The 15,732-nt window shown below is 35.1% G+C and overlaps 1 protein-coding gene across 1 annotated transcript; it reads left to right on the top strand.

Moving 5' to 3' along the window:
* Positions 1-6,730: 6,730 nt before the first annotated feature.
* LOC107626631 (elongation factor G-2, mitochondrial) lies at positions 6,731-15,651 on the top strand. Its single transcript, XM_088504483.1, is given in 13 exon segments — positions 6,731-7,256; positions 7,964-8,185; positions 8,746-8,867; positions 8,955-9,105; positions 9,740-9,811; positions 10,656-10,751; positions 11,779-11,867; positions 12,570-12,636; positions 13,043-13,072; positions 13,074-13,081; positions 14,769-14,894; positions 15,181-15,301; positions 15,413-15,651. Coding segments are annotated over 13 exon segments (1,701 nt in total). The 5' UTR covers positions 6,731-6,833; the 3' UTR covers positions 15,587-15,651.
* The last annotated feature ends 81 nt before the right edge of the window (positions 15,652-15,732 follow it).

Raw genomic sequence — 15,732 nt, 5'->3', positions numbered from 1 at the left:
AAAAATGTTCTAAATGCAAAAGAACAAGAAGTACATGAATTTCGAATTCATCCTTGAAATTAGTTTAATTATTTTGATGTGGTGACAATACTTTCTGTTTTCTGAATGAATGCTTGAACAGTGCATATTTTTTTTAGTGAAGTTTATGAATGTTAAAATTGTTGGCTCTTGAAAAAATGATGAAAAAAGAGAAATGTTATTGTTTATCAGAAAAATCATAAAATTGATTCTTGAAGCAAGAAAAAGTAGTAAAGAACAAAGCTTGCAAAAAAAAAGGCCGAAAAAGAAAAGAAAAAGAAAAGGCAAGCAGAAAAAGCCAATAGCCCTTTAAACTAAAAGGCAGGGGTAAAAAGGATCCAAGGCTTTGAGCATTAATGGATAGGAGGGCCTAAAGGAATAAATTCCTGGCCTAAGCAGCTGAATCAAGCTGTCCCTAACCATGTGCTTGTGGCATGCAGGTCCAAGTGAAAAGCTTGAGACTGAGTGGTTAAAGTTGTGATCCAAAGAAAAAGAGTGTGCTTAAGAACTTTGGACACCTCTAAATGGGGACTTTAGCAAAGCTGAGTCACAATCTGAAAAGGTTCACCCAGTTATGTGTCTGTGGCATTTATGTATCCGGTGGTAATACTGGAAAACAAAGTGCTTAGGGCCACGGCAAAGACTCATATAGTAGCTGTGTTCAAGAATCAACATACTAAAACTAGGAGGATCAATAACACTATCTGAATTCTGAGTTCCTATAGATGCCAATCATTCTGAACTTCAAAGGATAAAGTGAGATGCCAAAACTATTCAGAAGCAAAAAGCTACTAGTCCCGCTCATCTAATTGAAACTAAGCTTCATTGATAGTTTGGACTTTATTGTATATTCTCTTCTTTTTATCCTATTGTGTTTTCAGTTGCTTGGGGGCTAGCAACAATTTAAGTTTGGTGTTGTGATGAGCGGATAATTTATACGCTTTTTTGCATTATTTTTAAGTAGTTTTTAGTATGTTTTGATTAGTTTTTATTATATTTTTATTAGTTTTTATGCAAAATTTACATTTCTGGACTTTACTATGAGTTTGTGTGTTTTTCTATGATTTCAGGTATTTTCTGGCTGAAATTGAGAGACCTGAGCAAAAATCTGATTCAGAGGCTGAAAAAGGACTGCAGATGTTATTGGATTCTGACCTCCCTGTACTCGAAATGGATTTTTTAGAGCTACAGATACCCAATTGGCGCGCTCTCAATTGCGTTGGAAAGTAGACATCTTGGACTTTCCAGCAATATATAATAGTCCATACTTTGCCCGAGTTTTGATAACGCAAACTGGCATAAAAGCTGCAGTTAAACGCCCAAACTGGCACCAGAGCTGGCGTTTAACTCCAGGAAAAGCCTATGCACGTGTAAGCTTCAATGTTCAGCCCAAGCACACACCAAGTGGGCCCGGAAGTGAATTTCTACATCATTTACTTATTTCTATAAACCCTAGGTTACTAGTTCATTATAAATAGAACTTTTTACTATTGTATTTTCATCCGAAGATCATTTTATCCTCTAGTATTGGAGGCTAGCCATTCGGCCATGCCTGGACCTTCATCACTTATGTATTTTTAACGGTGGAGTTTCTACACACCATAGATTAAGGTGTGGAGCTCTGCTGTTCCTCATGAATAAATGCAAAGTACTATTGTTTTTCTATTCAATTCATGCTTATTCTTGTTCTAAGATATCCATTCGCACTTCAACATGATGAATGTGATGATCAAGTGACACTCATCACCATTCTCACTTATGAACGCGTGCCTGACAACCACTTCCGTTCTACCTGAAAATAAGCTTGAATGCATATCTCTTGGCCTCCTGGTTCACGACGCATGATTGCCTCTCCTGACAACAGAGCATTCCATTCCGTGAGATCAGAGTCTTCGTGGTATAAGCTAGAATCATTTGACAGCATTCTTAAGATCTGGAAAGTCTAAACCTTGTCTGTGGTATTCCGAGTAGGATCCGGGATGGGATGACTGTGACGAGTTTCAAACTCACGAGTGTTGGGCGCAGTGACAGTGTGCAAAAGAATAATTGTATCCTATTCCGACATGAGTGAGAACCGACAGATGATTAGCCCTACGTAACCCGTAGCCGGACCATTTTCACTGAGAGGACGAATGGTAGCCATTGACAACGGTGATCCCCCAACATATAGCTTGCCCTGGAAAGGAGTATGAATGATTGGATGAAGACAATAGAAAAGCAGAAGTTCAGGAGGAACAAAGCATCTCCATACGCTTATCTGAAACTCCCTCCAATGAATTACATAAGTATCTCTATCTTATTTTATGTTTTATTTATCTTTTAGTTATCAAAATCCCATAACCATTTGAATCCGCCTGACTGAGATTTACAAGATGACCATAGCTTGCTTCAAGCCGACAATCTCCGTGGGATCGACCCTTACTCATGTAAGGTATTACTTGGACGACCCAATGCACTTGCTGGTTAGTTGTATCGGAATTGTGAATAACAATTTAATGCGACCAAGTCTTTGGTGCCATTGCCCACGAGGGAGCGAACAACAATTCCGTGCACCACACATATACTCTTATTAGATTTTGTGCAGCCCCCTTCTTGTGCCCTACATCACCACAATTAGAGCATCTTTGAATTTGACCCCTCTGTGATAGGTGATTCTGGCTTCTATTCTCCTCATCTCCAGATCCTCGCTTCCTCTTTTTCACAGGTATGTGACTTGGCCTCCTATATGGAGGTGGCATGACATCATCATATTGGGTTCTCTCCTATAAATCCGGTCCATTCAGAGGGTATATCACCTTCTGGTAGCAGCACTTCTGGTTAGCATCTTTCTTTTAGCAATCATCCCCATAGGATTTTAAATCTAGTCCTTTGAAGTTAATGCAACTAATGGCATGAGGACATGAAATTCCACTCATCTGCCACTTCCTACAAGAACACTAAGCAGCAGCCAGATCCACAATAAATTTATCTAATCCACACATGACCTCATATTTATTAGTAGCTGACCAGTATGGCCTCCAGTCCCTAGCTAACCTTGCCCATTTCTCCAATTTATTCCTAATTATTGGCATAATATTTTCCTAGTAAAGCTTAATCCTATCTCTATTGGCAACCTATCTAGTCATGAGATACACCATAATGTCATCTAACATGGTTACAATAGGTTTTTCTCTTGCCTCTACTATGACAGCATTAAAACTTTCACTCATGTTATTAACAAGGGTGTCACATTTTGAATGAAATATAAATCTAGAACGCGACCAAAACCTGTGTGCAATGCCGTTTAAATGTCAAAATTCCCCATCATTACAAGTCTCAGAGATTTCATTTCCTTCTCCCAATCCCTCCAATGAGTTGCCTTTGCACATTGCCACATTCTGTTCTTCAGCTCTAAACTAGGAAATTTCTATCTGAAATTGCTATAGAGATGCCTCATGCAGAGTCTGTTGTCACCCCTGGTATGACCTCTTCAAATGCTGGTAACAAACCTTATGAAATGAAGGTGAGCATGCATTTGGTTAGTCCAGAAATCATTATATCTAATTTGAAACAATCATTATTTGTTAAAGCATAACAATAATGTAAACTGTATCATTACCTTCTGCTGATCAGACATGAAGGTGCATTTTCCAATTTTTTCCAACTCCAAATCCTCAACAAGATGGCGCAAAAACCAAATCAAGGAGTCATATGTCTCAGCTTCAACCACTACATAAGCAATTGGAAGCATATGATCGTTCGGGTCTCTTCCAATTGCAGTTAACAGTTGTCCACCCTGAGGAGTCTTTAAGAAGCATCCGTCCAAACTAACAAACGGTCTACAGTGTTGGAAGATTTTCTTGCATGCATCAAAGGATACATACAGTCTCTGGAATACACAATAATTCATCAAGATTGGGTTCTGGATCTCCTGAGCAAAATCTAGGGACCGAATCATTTTCAGGTAAACGGATGATCCTGGATTTGCTCTTAGAAGTTCAAACAATAATCGTTAATCCTCTTATACTGCTCTCTAAATGCCCTGAATCTGGCTCAATGCCTTTTGCTTGGTTTTTACTGCCATTGATTTAGTCACAGTCAGATTCCACTTTTTGTATGCCTTTGCCACCAACTCCTTTATTTTGATTCTTGGATTAGACTCCACCTTCTTCTTAAACTGGTTGTCTAGCCATTTGGAGTTCATTATGCCAATCCTGTGTGTTTGCATGCAAGTATGTTGCAAATTTAAGCTTCTTAATTGCCATGTTGACTCCTCCCCGCCAATCCTGTGTGCATAAAGCCAAAAGAGGCACTCTTTGTGACAAACAGCCCTCTTCCAATCTGTCCTCCACCTCCTAACTCTCCTGAAACACCCTCGTTATGTTCCCCACTTTCTGCATTCTGAAATTCTATTTCAACCTCATCATCAACTGCTTCAGTCAAAGGGTCATCATCCTTTACTATCACACTCCTTTCTTGCTTTCCTTCAAATACCAACTATCTCAACACCAGCACCATTAAGTTTCTCACTTTCAACGCCCCAATAACTCCCCCTACATTAATATAACTAACTTTCGGAAATCCATCCGCATCCCCAACATCATAGACCACAAACAAATCACCAAACCCCACATCTCAGCTATTTTGCACATCTCAATTACATCTGAGTCACCTTTTAACATCTTCAAGTTATTTTCAGAATCTTCCGTAGTTGGATCTTTATACCATAATGCTGCAATGTTGGACTCCAAGTATCCAAACCGTCTTAACTCTTCACAGGCCTCAACACAGAGCACCGATTGCCATCAATTTTTTCGATAATTGTAGTTTGCCCCTTCAAATGCTTAAATACCCCGTTCTCATATCCGAATGCACCCCATGATGCACCCTCATGTAAAGTACACCGTCTTCTACTCAAACAACCTTATTATTATTCAACATAATACATTACTAAAACAAACAAGAAAGAAAAGAAATAGATCATCACAAACCTAGCTTTATCCACCGTCAATGCAGTCTACATTAAACCCTAAACAATTCAGATGCAGCAACATTGTTGTAAAGCTTAAACCACCCAAATGTAAGAAATATTTGAGGTGAAGCGACATTGCATGGAAAGCAAGCTTACCTCAACAACGGCTATCTACAGCGATGAAGATGAGTGACGAATGCGACATCACGCCACACCCTCGGTCAAACTCCTAACAACAAAATGTCTTCAACTACTAGCGTAGATCATCCTCGCAGGAACACTTTTGTAGGGTTTCACGCAAATGTTTCAAAGACCAAGTGTGTTCTCAAATATTGTGAGTTATTTGAGGAAGACGAAATGATTTCACGAGAATAACATGAAGGAAAAGAAACCATAAAGAGCAAAATCGTCTTTAAAAAGTATTTTTTAGCCCGAAGGACGATTTAAAACAAACTCGAACCTTAGGGACGATTTTGTATGAAAAAAAGATTAGAGACAAAAAAAATTTCGGCCTATACATTAAAGACCAAAATTGTACTTAACCCTATTGTTTATTTGGTTAAATTATCTATTTTTATTATGAATTAAGTTAATTACTTTATGATAGTAATTAATTTTATTTTTGAAATTTATAAAAATTAATTGTTAACTTTATAAAAAATAAATAAAATTATAAATTCAATAAAGCATAAATTTATATTCTAAAATCAATATTAAAAACATATTTTATAAATAGACTAATCCAACATGTTTTTATTATTTTCACAAACAAATTATATTTTTAAAATATAAAAAGTTAAAAATAAAAATTATTTTCAAAAATAAAAATACAAAAGAAAAATAGAAATTATTTTAACTAATCATACTTTGTGTATTTAAAAAATTAACTATTCATATAAAATATATATAAAAATATAATAATATATTAAAAATAAGTTAAATACTATATATATCTATATACATATAAATACATAATAATTAATTTAATACCTTATTTTTTTTATATAATATTTTGTATTTTCATAACAACATTTGGCTAATTTTTTTAAAAAAGTACACAAATATATAATTATTAAATATTTTATTGAGTATATATTCAAATAGGTTCCAAAAAATTTTGTATAAGACGATTTAGTCTTTGACAATTTTTTATTATAATCAAGGTCCCCCAAACTTTACATAAACGAGACATTTTAGATATCTAGTTAGTCAAAGTCGTTGACTACTAACAGTAAAAGTAGATGTGGTCGTTAAGTTGCTGACGTGGCCATAACGTTGTCACGTGTCGCCAGTCGGACTAATAGGTCTTCCAAATTAAAGGACAAAAGCAATGTCGTTTTTTTTTTTTTTTTGATAAAATGCTGCTTTTCTACTTAAATTCTGAAATGAATGACAGAATACAAGAGTTCTTATGTGAATGTCAATGCAAAAAATTTTGATATAAATTTGAATGCGATTGGTATATCTGAATATGAATATTGTTGTTTTAATTTAAATAAAAATGCAGTATTTTGTCCAAAAAATTTAATTAAAGAACCTATTAATTTGATTGGCGATACGTAATAACATTATAGTCAGCAATTTAATGCTCACGTAGTCTTTGACTGTTAGTAATTAATAGCCTAATTGTTTTATAAAATTCGAAAACTTTGATTGTAAAAAAATTTCATTACACCAAAACGTGGAATATGAAATTTTTTGAATCTTATTTGACCGTATATACTCTATTTTATTTATTAAAAAAAATCCTAAGAACATTTGCCTAATAATTTCCTATTTCGAACCACAGGGTTTCCGCACCAGTAAGCCCCCACAAAACCACAAACCAAACGACAAACCCTGCGCCACCTCTTCCACCACCATCATGGCACGGATAGCCAGGTCCTCTGCGCCGCGCCTGCTCTACACCTTCTTCTCCTCCTCCGTGCCCCCGGCATCCCCATCGCCGTCTCCGTCTCCGGCGTCGTCCCTCCTTGCCGGTGCATTCCACCTGCGGCACTTCTCGTCGGGCAACGCTGCTCGAGCGAGGGCGGCGGCGGCGGACAAGGAGCCATGGTGGAAGGAGTCCATGGAGCGGTTACGCAACATCGGGATCTCTGCTCACATCGACTCTGGCAAGACAACTTTGACGGAGCGAGTGCTTTTCTACACTGGTCGTATCCACGAGATCCACGAGGTTCGGGGCAGAGACGGCGTCGGCGCCAAGATGGATTCCATGGACTTGGAGAGGGAGAAAGGTATCACTATCCAGTCTGCTGCTACTTACTGCTCTTGGAAAGACTATAAGGTAATATCTCTTTCTCTGCTATTGATAAACTGTTCCCCTTCTCCAAATGGTTTTGTTGTTTTGCTATTCCTCAAATGATAAAACAATATAAAAGTAGTTATTTACTCCAATTTTAGTCTAATTTTTCAAAAAGTAATTATTTTTTTTACGTTTTCTGTAAAGAAAATGTGTATTGAAGTACCTGTCAATCTACTAGTGACTATGATGAATCAGTCAGTTTCATTTCAGTGTTGCAGTTATGATTGGAGTTGAGATTCAGTTGGATGAATTTTATGTGGTTATGAGTTGACTGAGCTCAGACTGAATTTAAGTATTAAATCAATTTTGAAGAGCTAATGAGCTTTTAATGTATAGTGAGATTTGAGTGCTGCTGTTACTGCAATCCCTAACATACTAATTATTGTTATGGATTAGTTATTAGTTATGATGGATAATGGAGAAAAGGTTGAAAAGGTTTCTCTGTGTAATCATTCTTAAGTGGAATTGAGAAAATAAAAAAGTTAGTCTGCTAAGCAAAAGTAAATTGTCTCGATGACAGTCAGAAATGTTGAAACATTGGAATATTGGAATAAGAATTCTATATTATACTTGCAGTACTGATGACTTCCTTCTTTCATCTCTTTGACTTGCTAATTATTTATACTTTCTAATTTTTGGGTATAAATATAATTGTATCTGTATTTCTTTTGGGAAATTTGTCATTGCAGATTAACATAATTGACACACCTGGTCACGTTGATTTCACCATTGAAGTTGAGAGGGTTTTGCGTGTCCTTGATGGTGCTATTCTTGTACTTTGTAGTGTTGGTGGTGTGCAAAGTCAGTCCATCACGGTAGATTGACAAATGAGAAGATACGAGGTTCCAAGACTTGCATTTATTAACAAGCTTGATCGAATGGGAGCAGATCCATGGAAAGTTTTAAATCAGGTTCATTGGAGATTAATGAAGACCGTATAGATGATATGTTTTATAGTTTTATTGCCATTCATACGATTTTATGGAAGAGAATTTCGCAGATTTGGTTCCTCAATCCCTTGGTTGCTGATCTTTGAGAAATTAAGGAATTTGAAAAAGTTGAACCTCTTCTAAAGCTGATTTTTCATGATAAAACCTTCTGTAACCTGTTTACTAAAAATCTTCTATGACTTCACCTTAATTTTTATATGTATATAGCATCACATTAATTAAGATTTTGCAGCAATATATAAGCTATCAAATTTTAGTTTGGTAGTTTAGTAAGTATTATTTGTTATTACCTTTGTGCATTCTGGAAATCCTTTTAGTTTCCTTTTGATTCATTATATCATTGTCACCATACTTTCTTTTTTATTGTATTTATATTGACAAAAGAAGAATATCATTAATACGGATAGAAGGAGAAGGAGGATAAGAGATCATATATACAATAGCAAAATATAGCCAAAAGTGCTTACATCATCATTATAGTTGTATAACTTTTTTCTCATTTGAGGACTATACTTTTACAGGCACGATCTAAACTTCGGCATCATAGTGCTGCAATGCAAGTTCCGATAGGCTTGGAGGATGATTTTGAGGGACTTGTTGATCTTGTGCAGTTAAAAGCATACTATTTTCGGGGTTCTAATGGGTTTGTTTCAAAATTATTGCTGTTTATTACTAAAATTAATTCTCCTTATGGCTTACTTTTAGCATGCTCTGTTGTTGCTTATTTCAGTGAAAAAGTTGTCACTGAAGAGGTGCCTGCAGATATGGAAGCCTTGGAAGTAGAAAAAAGGCGTGAGCTCATAGAAGCTGTGTCAGAAGTTGATGATCAACTTGCTGAAGCTTTTCTTGGTGATGAGCCCATATCACCTGCTGACCTTCAGGTCTGTGGGTTTTCTTTTTTCATTTTTCGGTTTTTTTTTTCCCTTTCCCTCATCCCTATTGAAGTTTGGTATTAACTGAAACTGAGTAGAGAGAGAAGATATTTTCTGAATCTGTTGTATTTATCCTAATCTAGCTGGTAGGGTCAGTTTCTTAAGTCCCTACTCTTCTAATCAAGTTAGAGAGTTTTCTAGCTTTCTCTATTAGGTATGTTCATTATTTGATTTATAGGATATGCATCGAATTTGGTTTACCTCTGACAATTGTTTTGTTGGGATGTTTTATTGTTGATTACATAGAAGTCTTGAGCATTCTAGATGTGTATCAGAAATAGTAAAGGCATAGGTGTGTCAATGGGAAGTGGTCTTGTTATTTTATGATTATCAGTGAAAAAAATTGCTTATATTGTAATATGTATGGTTTCTGCTAATAAAAGTTGTAAGCATGGTTCTTTGGTTCTTCGTTGATGCTTAGTTCTTGCATTTTTCACTCACTTCGGCCTATGGTTTTTCACCAATAGATTATCATGAAGTTGATGTACGGCATTCTCCTTTAGCTTTATATGTAGTTTAGAATATTTAATTATTTTATTAAATATTGAGTTTTATTATTGTGATGTCATTTTTCTTTGAGCAGGAAGCAATTCGTAGGGCCACCATAGCACTGAAGTTTGTACCAGTGTTCATGGGTAGTGCTTTTAAAAATAAGGCAACCATTGAATTACCTTTAGTTATTATGTGTATTCTATGCTATATAGTCATTGCTTTCTGTATTCCTCCTCTTTACATTATTAATATGTTGTATCCTTATTTTCCATATGTACACAATGCACCTAATTTGGATTTTTTTTTTTTTCCTTTTCTTTTTTTGAGAACTTAAATCCTCTTGGCATAGTTGCCTCGACATTCTGTAATACACAACTGCTATAATGGTTGAGTATGCATATCATATGGGATCATAAATGGCATGCATCATGTTAGCAGGTATTTAATATTTGTCAGGATGGCTCAAAATATTAGGAGTGTAAAATATTCAAATATTGCAAGAGGTAGCTTAAGTTGCCCAACCTACTAGATCCTTTACGTTTGTTTTGATTGGATCATAGATGTCTGGGATTTTTGATCCCATCATATGCCCAAATGAAATCAAATACAGGTCAATTTATGACCATACACAATAAATATAAAGGAATAAAATATTTTGTCCTGATAAATTTTTATTAGAATGCTGCTGTGTTTATAACTATCTATTACTGACTACTAGTCTCCTATTTGTGTTCGATCTCCTATCTTGCTTGTGATATTCTGGATTGCTCTGTTAATGTGGCGTGTAATGTTTTGTAATTTGTATCATTTATTAAGTTACCTTTTGATCGGGTTTGTGTAATTGATGAATCTTTTTATCATCAATTCGTCTTGGGTTGGTATCCTTGCTCTCAAGTTCAAACTCCCAAACCCCCAAGAGGTTCTCTTGTACATGCATATGCTTGCAGGCATCCCTATTTTTACCTTCTGCCTCTTATGCTTTTCATTGTCTTCTGTTACTGATACAGGGAGTACAGCCACTTCTGGATGGTGTACTTAATTATTTGCCATGTCCAATTGAAGTTAGTAGTTATGCCCTTGACCAAACAAAGAATGAGGAAAAGGTACCTGATTTGTAAGATGTTTATCTTTGTTTTGCTTTGATATTATGATCTATTTGTCATAAATTGTCAATTGGCCTCTGAATTTGCAGGCTATTTTTTAATGATGATTTATAAGTTTCTTTATATTTATAGATTAGATATATATTTGAGTGGGAGTGAAAGAAGAATATTTGGTTTGAAGAATCATACAAGAAAATATATGGAGAATAGAGTAAAACCTAGAAAAAGGGGAAAAACATCAATTAAGAACTTGGTTAATTACTCGAATAATTAAATTTTCATGGATTTTTTAAAATGTAATTACTAGTTAAACATAATCTTTAAAAAAGTTAAAAATTCTCATGTGGACATTTTCTTGCATCTATAGTAGCATTTGTAAGACTCCAGGCAGAAAAAGTAAATACAAAATGAAAAATAACATAACTTAGATTTAACCGGGATGATAACTATTGCATAAGTTTTCAAAATATAAATCACAACTTAGTCAAGGGAAGGTTAAATTATTTTGATAGAAAAAGAAATTTTATTAGGAGAGAGAAGAATGTACACAAGAGGATGGAATATCCTCACATGGATACAAAATGGTATCACCCAACAAACAGGACCATGTACTAAAGCATGCCAATCCCTTTGAATGTTAGCTAGAGGAAGTGAGGAACACCCTTAGACAGACCATGTACTAAGCACCAAAGCGAGGCCGAAAAGGTAATCGTATCTCAATTAAATGAGTAGTCGAAAAGGAGCTGTTAAAAGGCATGGACTTCCTTTACAAGTTTCAACCGAATGCGCCAAAACACTGAAAAGTTACCAGTTGTATTTGCTTCTTGGTATGATCCAAAACTCTGAATGTGGTAATTAGAAACTGATGCAAATCCATCGGGAAAAACCCAAGGATTTTAAATGATACCAAAAGGTCTCAAGAGTTCTTGCTGTGGCAATGAGAGGCCTGCAAATGATTTTGCAAGCCGATTTTGCATTTGTGCTCTTGTTTCTTTTTTTATTGAATAATTTATCTATGCACTTTCAGGTTGAGTTGACTGGAAGTCTTGATGGGCCACTTGTAGCGTTGGCATTTAAGTTGGAGGAAGGGCGGTTTGGCCAGTTGACATATTTAAGGTAATATAACTTCAAACTCTTTTTCAACATATATATGGCAGTATCAAGTGAGAGAAGTTGGCTGTTATGAGAGTGAGAGCAATTCTTGGCTGCATCATCGTACATGAATGGTTGACGTACTTTAGAGCTCACATGATTACATATAGAAGTCGCCTCTCGTATGACTGTATGTAACAACTGGTACCAATTGTAGGTAGAAAAGAGATCAAACAGTACAGAAACTGAAGGAAATGGGTAAAATCCAATGTGGCTTTACCCTTCCCCAGGTCATATGTGTTCTTTACTGAGAAAGGAAAAAACAATGTGTGACAAATGGCAGACTTTTGAGAGACCTGACTCTCTCCTAGTCTGATTCTAATCCCAACAATCTGAATGCCCTCCTCAGCATTTTGTCACCTCCCAATATACTCCCCAACTCTCTTTTCTAACAAAATCATTTCACTACCCCTCCCCACCAGTCTTGCCACCCAGAGTTACCAGTCCCTCGGGCCCATATTGCGCTCCCCTCCTCCCCGTCCTGAGCATTTTGTTTTTCCACAACCGAGATTTACTCATTTTATTCTCACCATTAACCATTTTATCACTTTCCCTGCGTGTGTTTGTCTGCATATATTTTGTTTTGAATGTGTTAACTTTGTAAATTACACAAAATTATTGGATTGTTTTCTCAATTTTCCCTCCCCCCGGCTTTGGGTGTTGAAGAATTTACGAGGGTGTGATCCGCAAGGGCGAGTTTATTATTAATGTAAACACCGGCAAGAAGATCAAGGTAAAATCTAAGGCTTTTTGTGATTGTGTTATTCATGTGCATATGTGCAATTGAATCCTGGATTTTTTTTTGGCTAATGCTATGCTATAAATCATAGGTGTAACTCTCAAGATTTTTCCAAACACAACTTTGCAGTATTTTGTTGAAATCTTCAGCTTTTTATTATTTCCTTTAGATTTCATCTTGGGAAGAGTAATAAATTACATGACATAAGATTATAGCAATTATTCAATTTTAATCTACCCTGGGTTCATGAATTTCTTTAAAACTATGCACCAAAATTTTGTTGCTGTGCTACCAGTGATGTAATATTTTCACTAGTTAGATCATTAGGTCTGTGCTTTCATGTATTGCATTTCAAAATTAGAATGAATTTTTGGCTAAATGTTTTTCTTAATGGATGCAGGTTCCTCACTTAGTTAGGATGCATTCTGATGAGATGGAGGTTAGGTTTTGGATTTACAGTATTACTGGCGGATTTTCATGTTATTGGTATTTTTTTCTCATTATTTTTTTATGGTAAAGAGTAACTCTTATCCCCTTGTCCTACCCAGTTTGTTTAGTTTTCTCTTCATATTAAAAAAAGTCTTCTTTTTGGATTTGTTTCTCATGAAAGTGTTAGATATAAAATCGTGTCGCTGACCAACAATTTAAGTTCATGGGAAAGATGGTTCATATCATGGTATATTACTGTACCAGAACCTATTCTATGGTTGTTTTTGGGTCACCCCAAAATGTCTAGTCAACCAAATAGCAAGTCTTTGTCCAGTCTTGAGCATGAGAAGCTATATTATAGTTCCACATGTCCTAAGGATAAGGTGTGGTAGAAGCCTTTACAAGTCTAGGGCAACCCTCTCCCTTGAGCTATTTTTTAAAGTTTAATTAGAGTGACTGAGTTTCAATAATGGTGTAAGAGCTTCTATGACTAGACAGAGGGTTCAATCCTTGTTGTCTCTCAATTATTCTTAATAAAAGCTGCATCCCAAGATAGGATGGACCTGTGCATTGTCCATTCTTCAAACTCAAAAAGAATAAGCGACATTCGTGTGAAGGGGCCTGTTCTATATTAAACCATTCTTTTGAGTTTTACCTTTATCCAATTACAATAATTACAACTTTAGGAGAGATACTTACTGACAAACTGTTAGCATCAAAGATATAACTCCAAATAAAGTTTAATTGCAATTACAATTACAATTTTCAATACCCTATGGTTGGAGCATAGAAATCATGTGAACCAACCTTGCAAGAAATATAATGACTGTGACTTAGTCGTGATTAACTTTCTCTCAAACAACCGCATGTCTAAATATGCATAGACCTTGCATGCAAGGCAAGATTAGGGAGTAGGCACTGTTTGAAGAACTGTTTGATCATTACAAGATTGATTAATTATTTTTCCCCAAGTTTTAACTTACTGAATATTACAAGATAAATATGTCGTTGTAGTGTGTAAATTATATATTTTTTATATTAGGCTCAATAAGTACTTTCTAAAGGATAAAAAAAAAGTAACTTATATTAATCTTACAGCAAATTGTTTATTCAGAAATTACTTTTTGAGAAGTTCCTTTTAATATAAGCACTTGACAAAAGAGGCATTTTTGTCCATGTTAGTTTTTAAACAAATTTGTCTCAAATTTATATTCTTTTCTGTGTGATTAGAAATAAAATTAAGTTGATGCATTATTAAAAAAATTTAAAGTTAGTCAAAAAAGTTTTGTTAAATAAAAGGTGTTGTGAATTAATAAATGAAGAAAGTATACATTGTGATTTTCAAACAATGTCATCCAAACTAAATGCATGTCTCTTAGGAACAGAAAATTGCTGGTATTCAAGGGCAATCAAATTTTAGAAAGGGATTTTCATTTACTTCCAGACTTCTCCATGTGTATAAATATCCTTTTTCTTTTCTCAATAAAAGTGTAATAATCCTTAGATTTAAAACAAATTGGATAAAGCCTTCTTCTCTTTGCTGTGGTTCTGGTTCTGGTTCTGGGCTAATGGCTTCCGTATAAAGTATATCTTACTTTATGATAGCAGCTGATTGTGAATTTGTGATGTTCCAACTTATCCCTAATCACCTTTTGTTTCTTGATGCTTAGTGAATTCACTATGTTCTATGTTTGCAGGTATATTGAACCACTTCGGGCAGGATCACCAACTAAATTCGAATTTGAAAACCTCCTTGTTGGGCAAGCTATTCCATCAGGTTTTATCCCTGCAATTGAAAAAGGTTTTAAGGAAGCCGCCAACTCGTGAGTGAAATTTTCATCATTGCTTATTTGTGATTTCTACTTTAAGTCTAATTGTCGTTCAACATATATTATCTTATTCCCCATGAATGTAATAAAGACCACCGAAAAATGTAATGATGGAATAAGTGAGCATTCAAAAGTAATTTATGGGGACTAAGAATGTAATATTGAGGAAGCCAAAGTTCATTCATTGGCATATTTACGAAACATCAATTTTATTATGCGATTCAGCCATGATAGTATTACAATACTCATTTTATGGTAACGTAATGTTGCTTTCATACAGGGGGGCTTTAATTGGACATCCTGTCGAAAATCTTAGAGTTGTCTTGACAGATGGTGCTGCTCATGCCGTTGATTCTAGTGAACTTGCATTTAAGTTGGCTTCTATCTATGCTTTCAGACAGGTTCTTTACAATTCTGCATCCATATTCATAACATTGCACATATCATCCTGATAATATTGTCCATAGTTTTGTTCTCATAGTAATGACCATATTCTTTGATATTTGTATCAGTGCTATACAGCTTCCAGGCCATTTATATTAGAACCTGTTATGCTTGTTGAGCTGAAAGTACCAACAGAATTCCAAGGAGCTGTTGCTGGTGACATTAACAAGTGGGGTTCTTATTTTATTCTATCCTTGTTTCTCTTTTCAAATGGTTTATTTATGATATTGGTTTATTTATGATATTTTTATCTATGGTATTGGTTTATGATATTGGTTTATTTTATTCTATCTTTGATATTGGTTTATTTATGATATTTTTATCTATGGTATACGATGTCAGATTTTTTTTTTTATTAAATTTTAATTTAGGTTAAAAGTTTTTAAGT

The sequence above is a fragment of the Arachis ipaensis genome, chromosome B2, assembly GCF_059453495.1.
Source record: "Arachis ipaensis isolate K30076 ecotype BB chromosome B2, ASM5945349v1, whole genome shotgun sequence".
NCBI lineage: Eukaryota > Viridiplantae > Streptophyta > Magnoliopsida > Fabales > Fabaceae > Arachis > Arachis ipaensis.
Note: the sequence above shows the minus strand (reverse complement) of the source record. Positions and strands in the feature narration are given on the sequence as shown.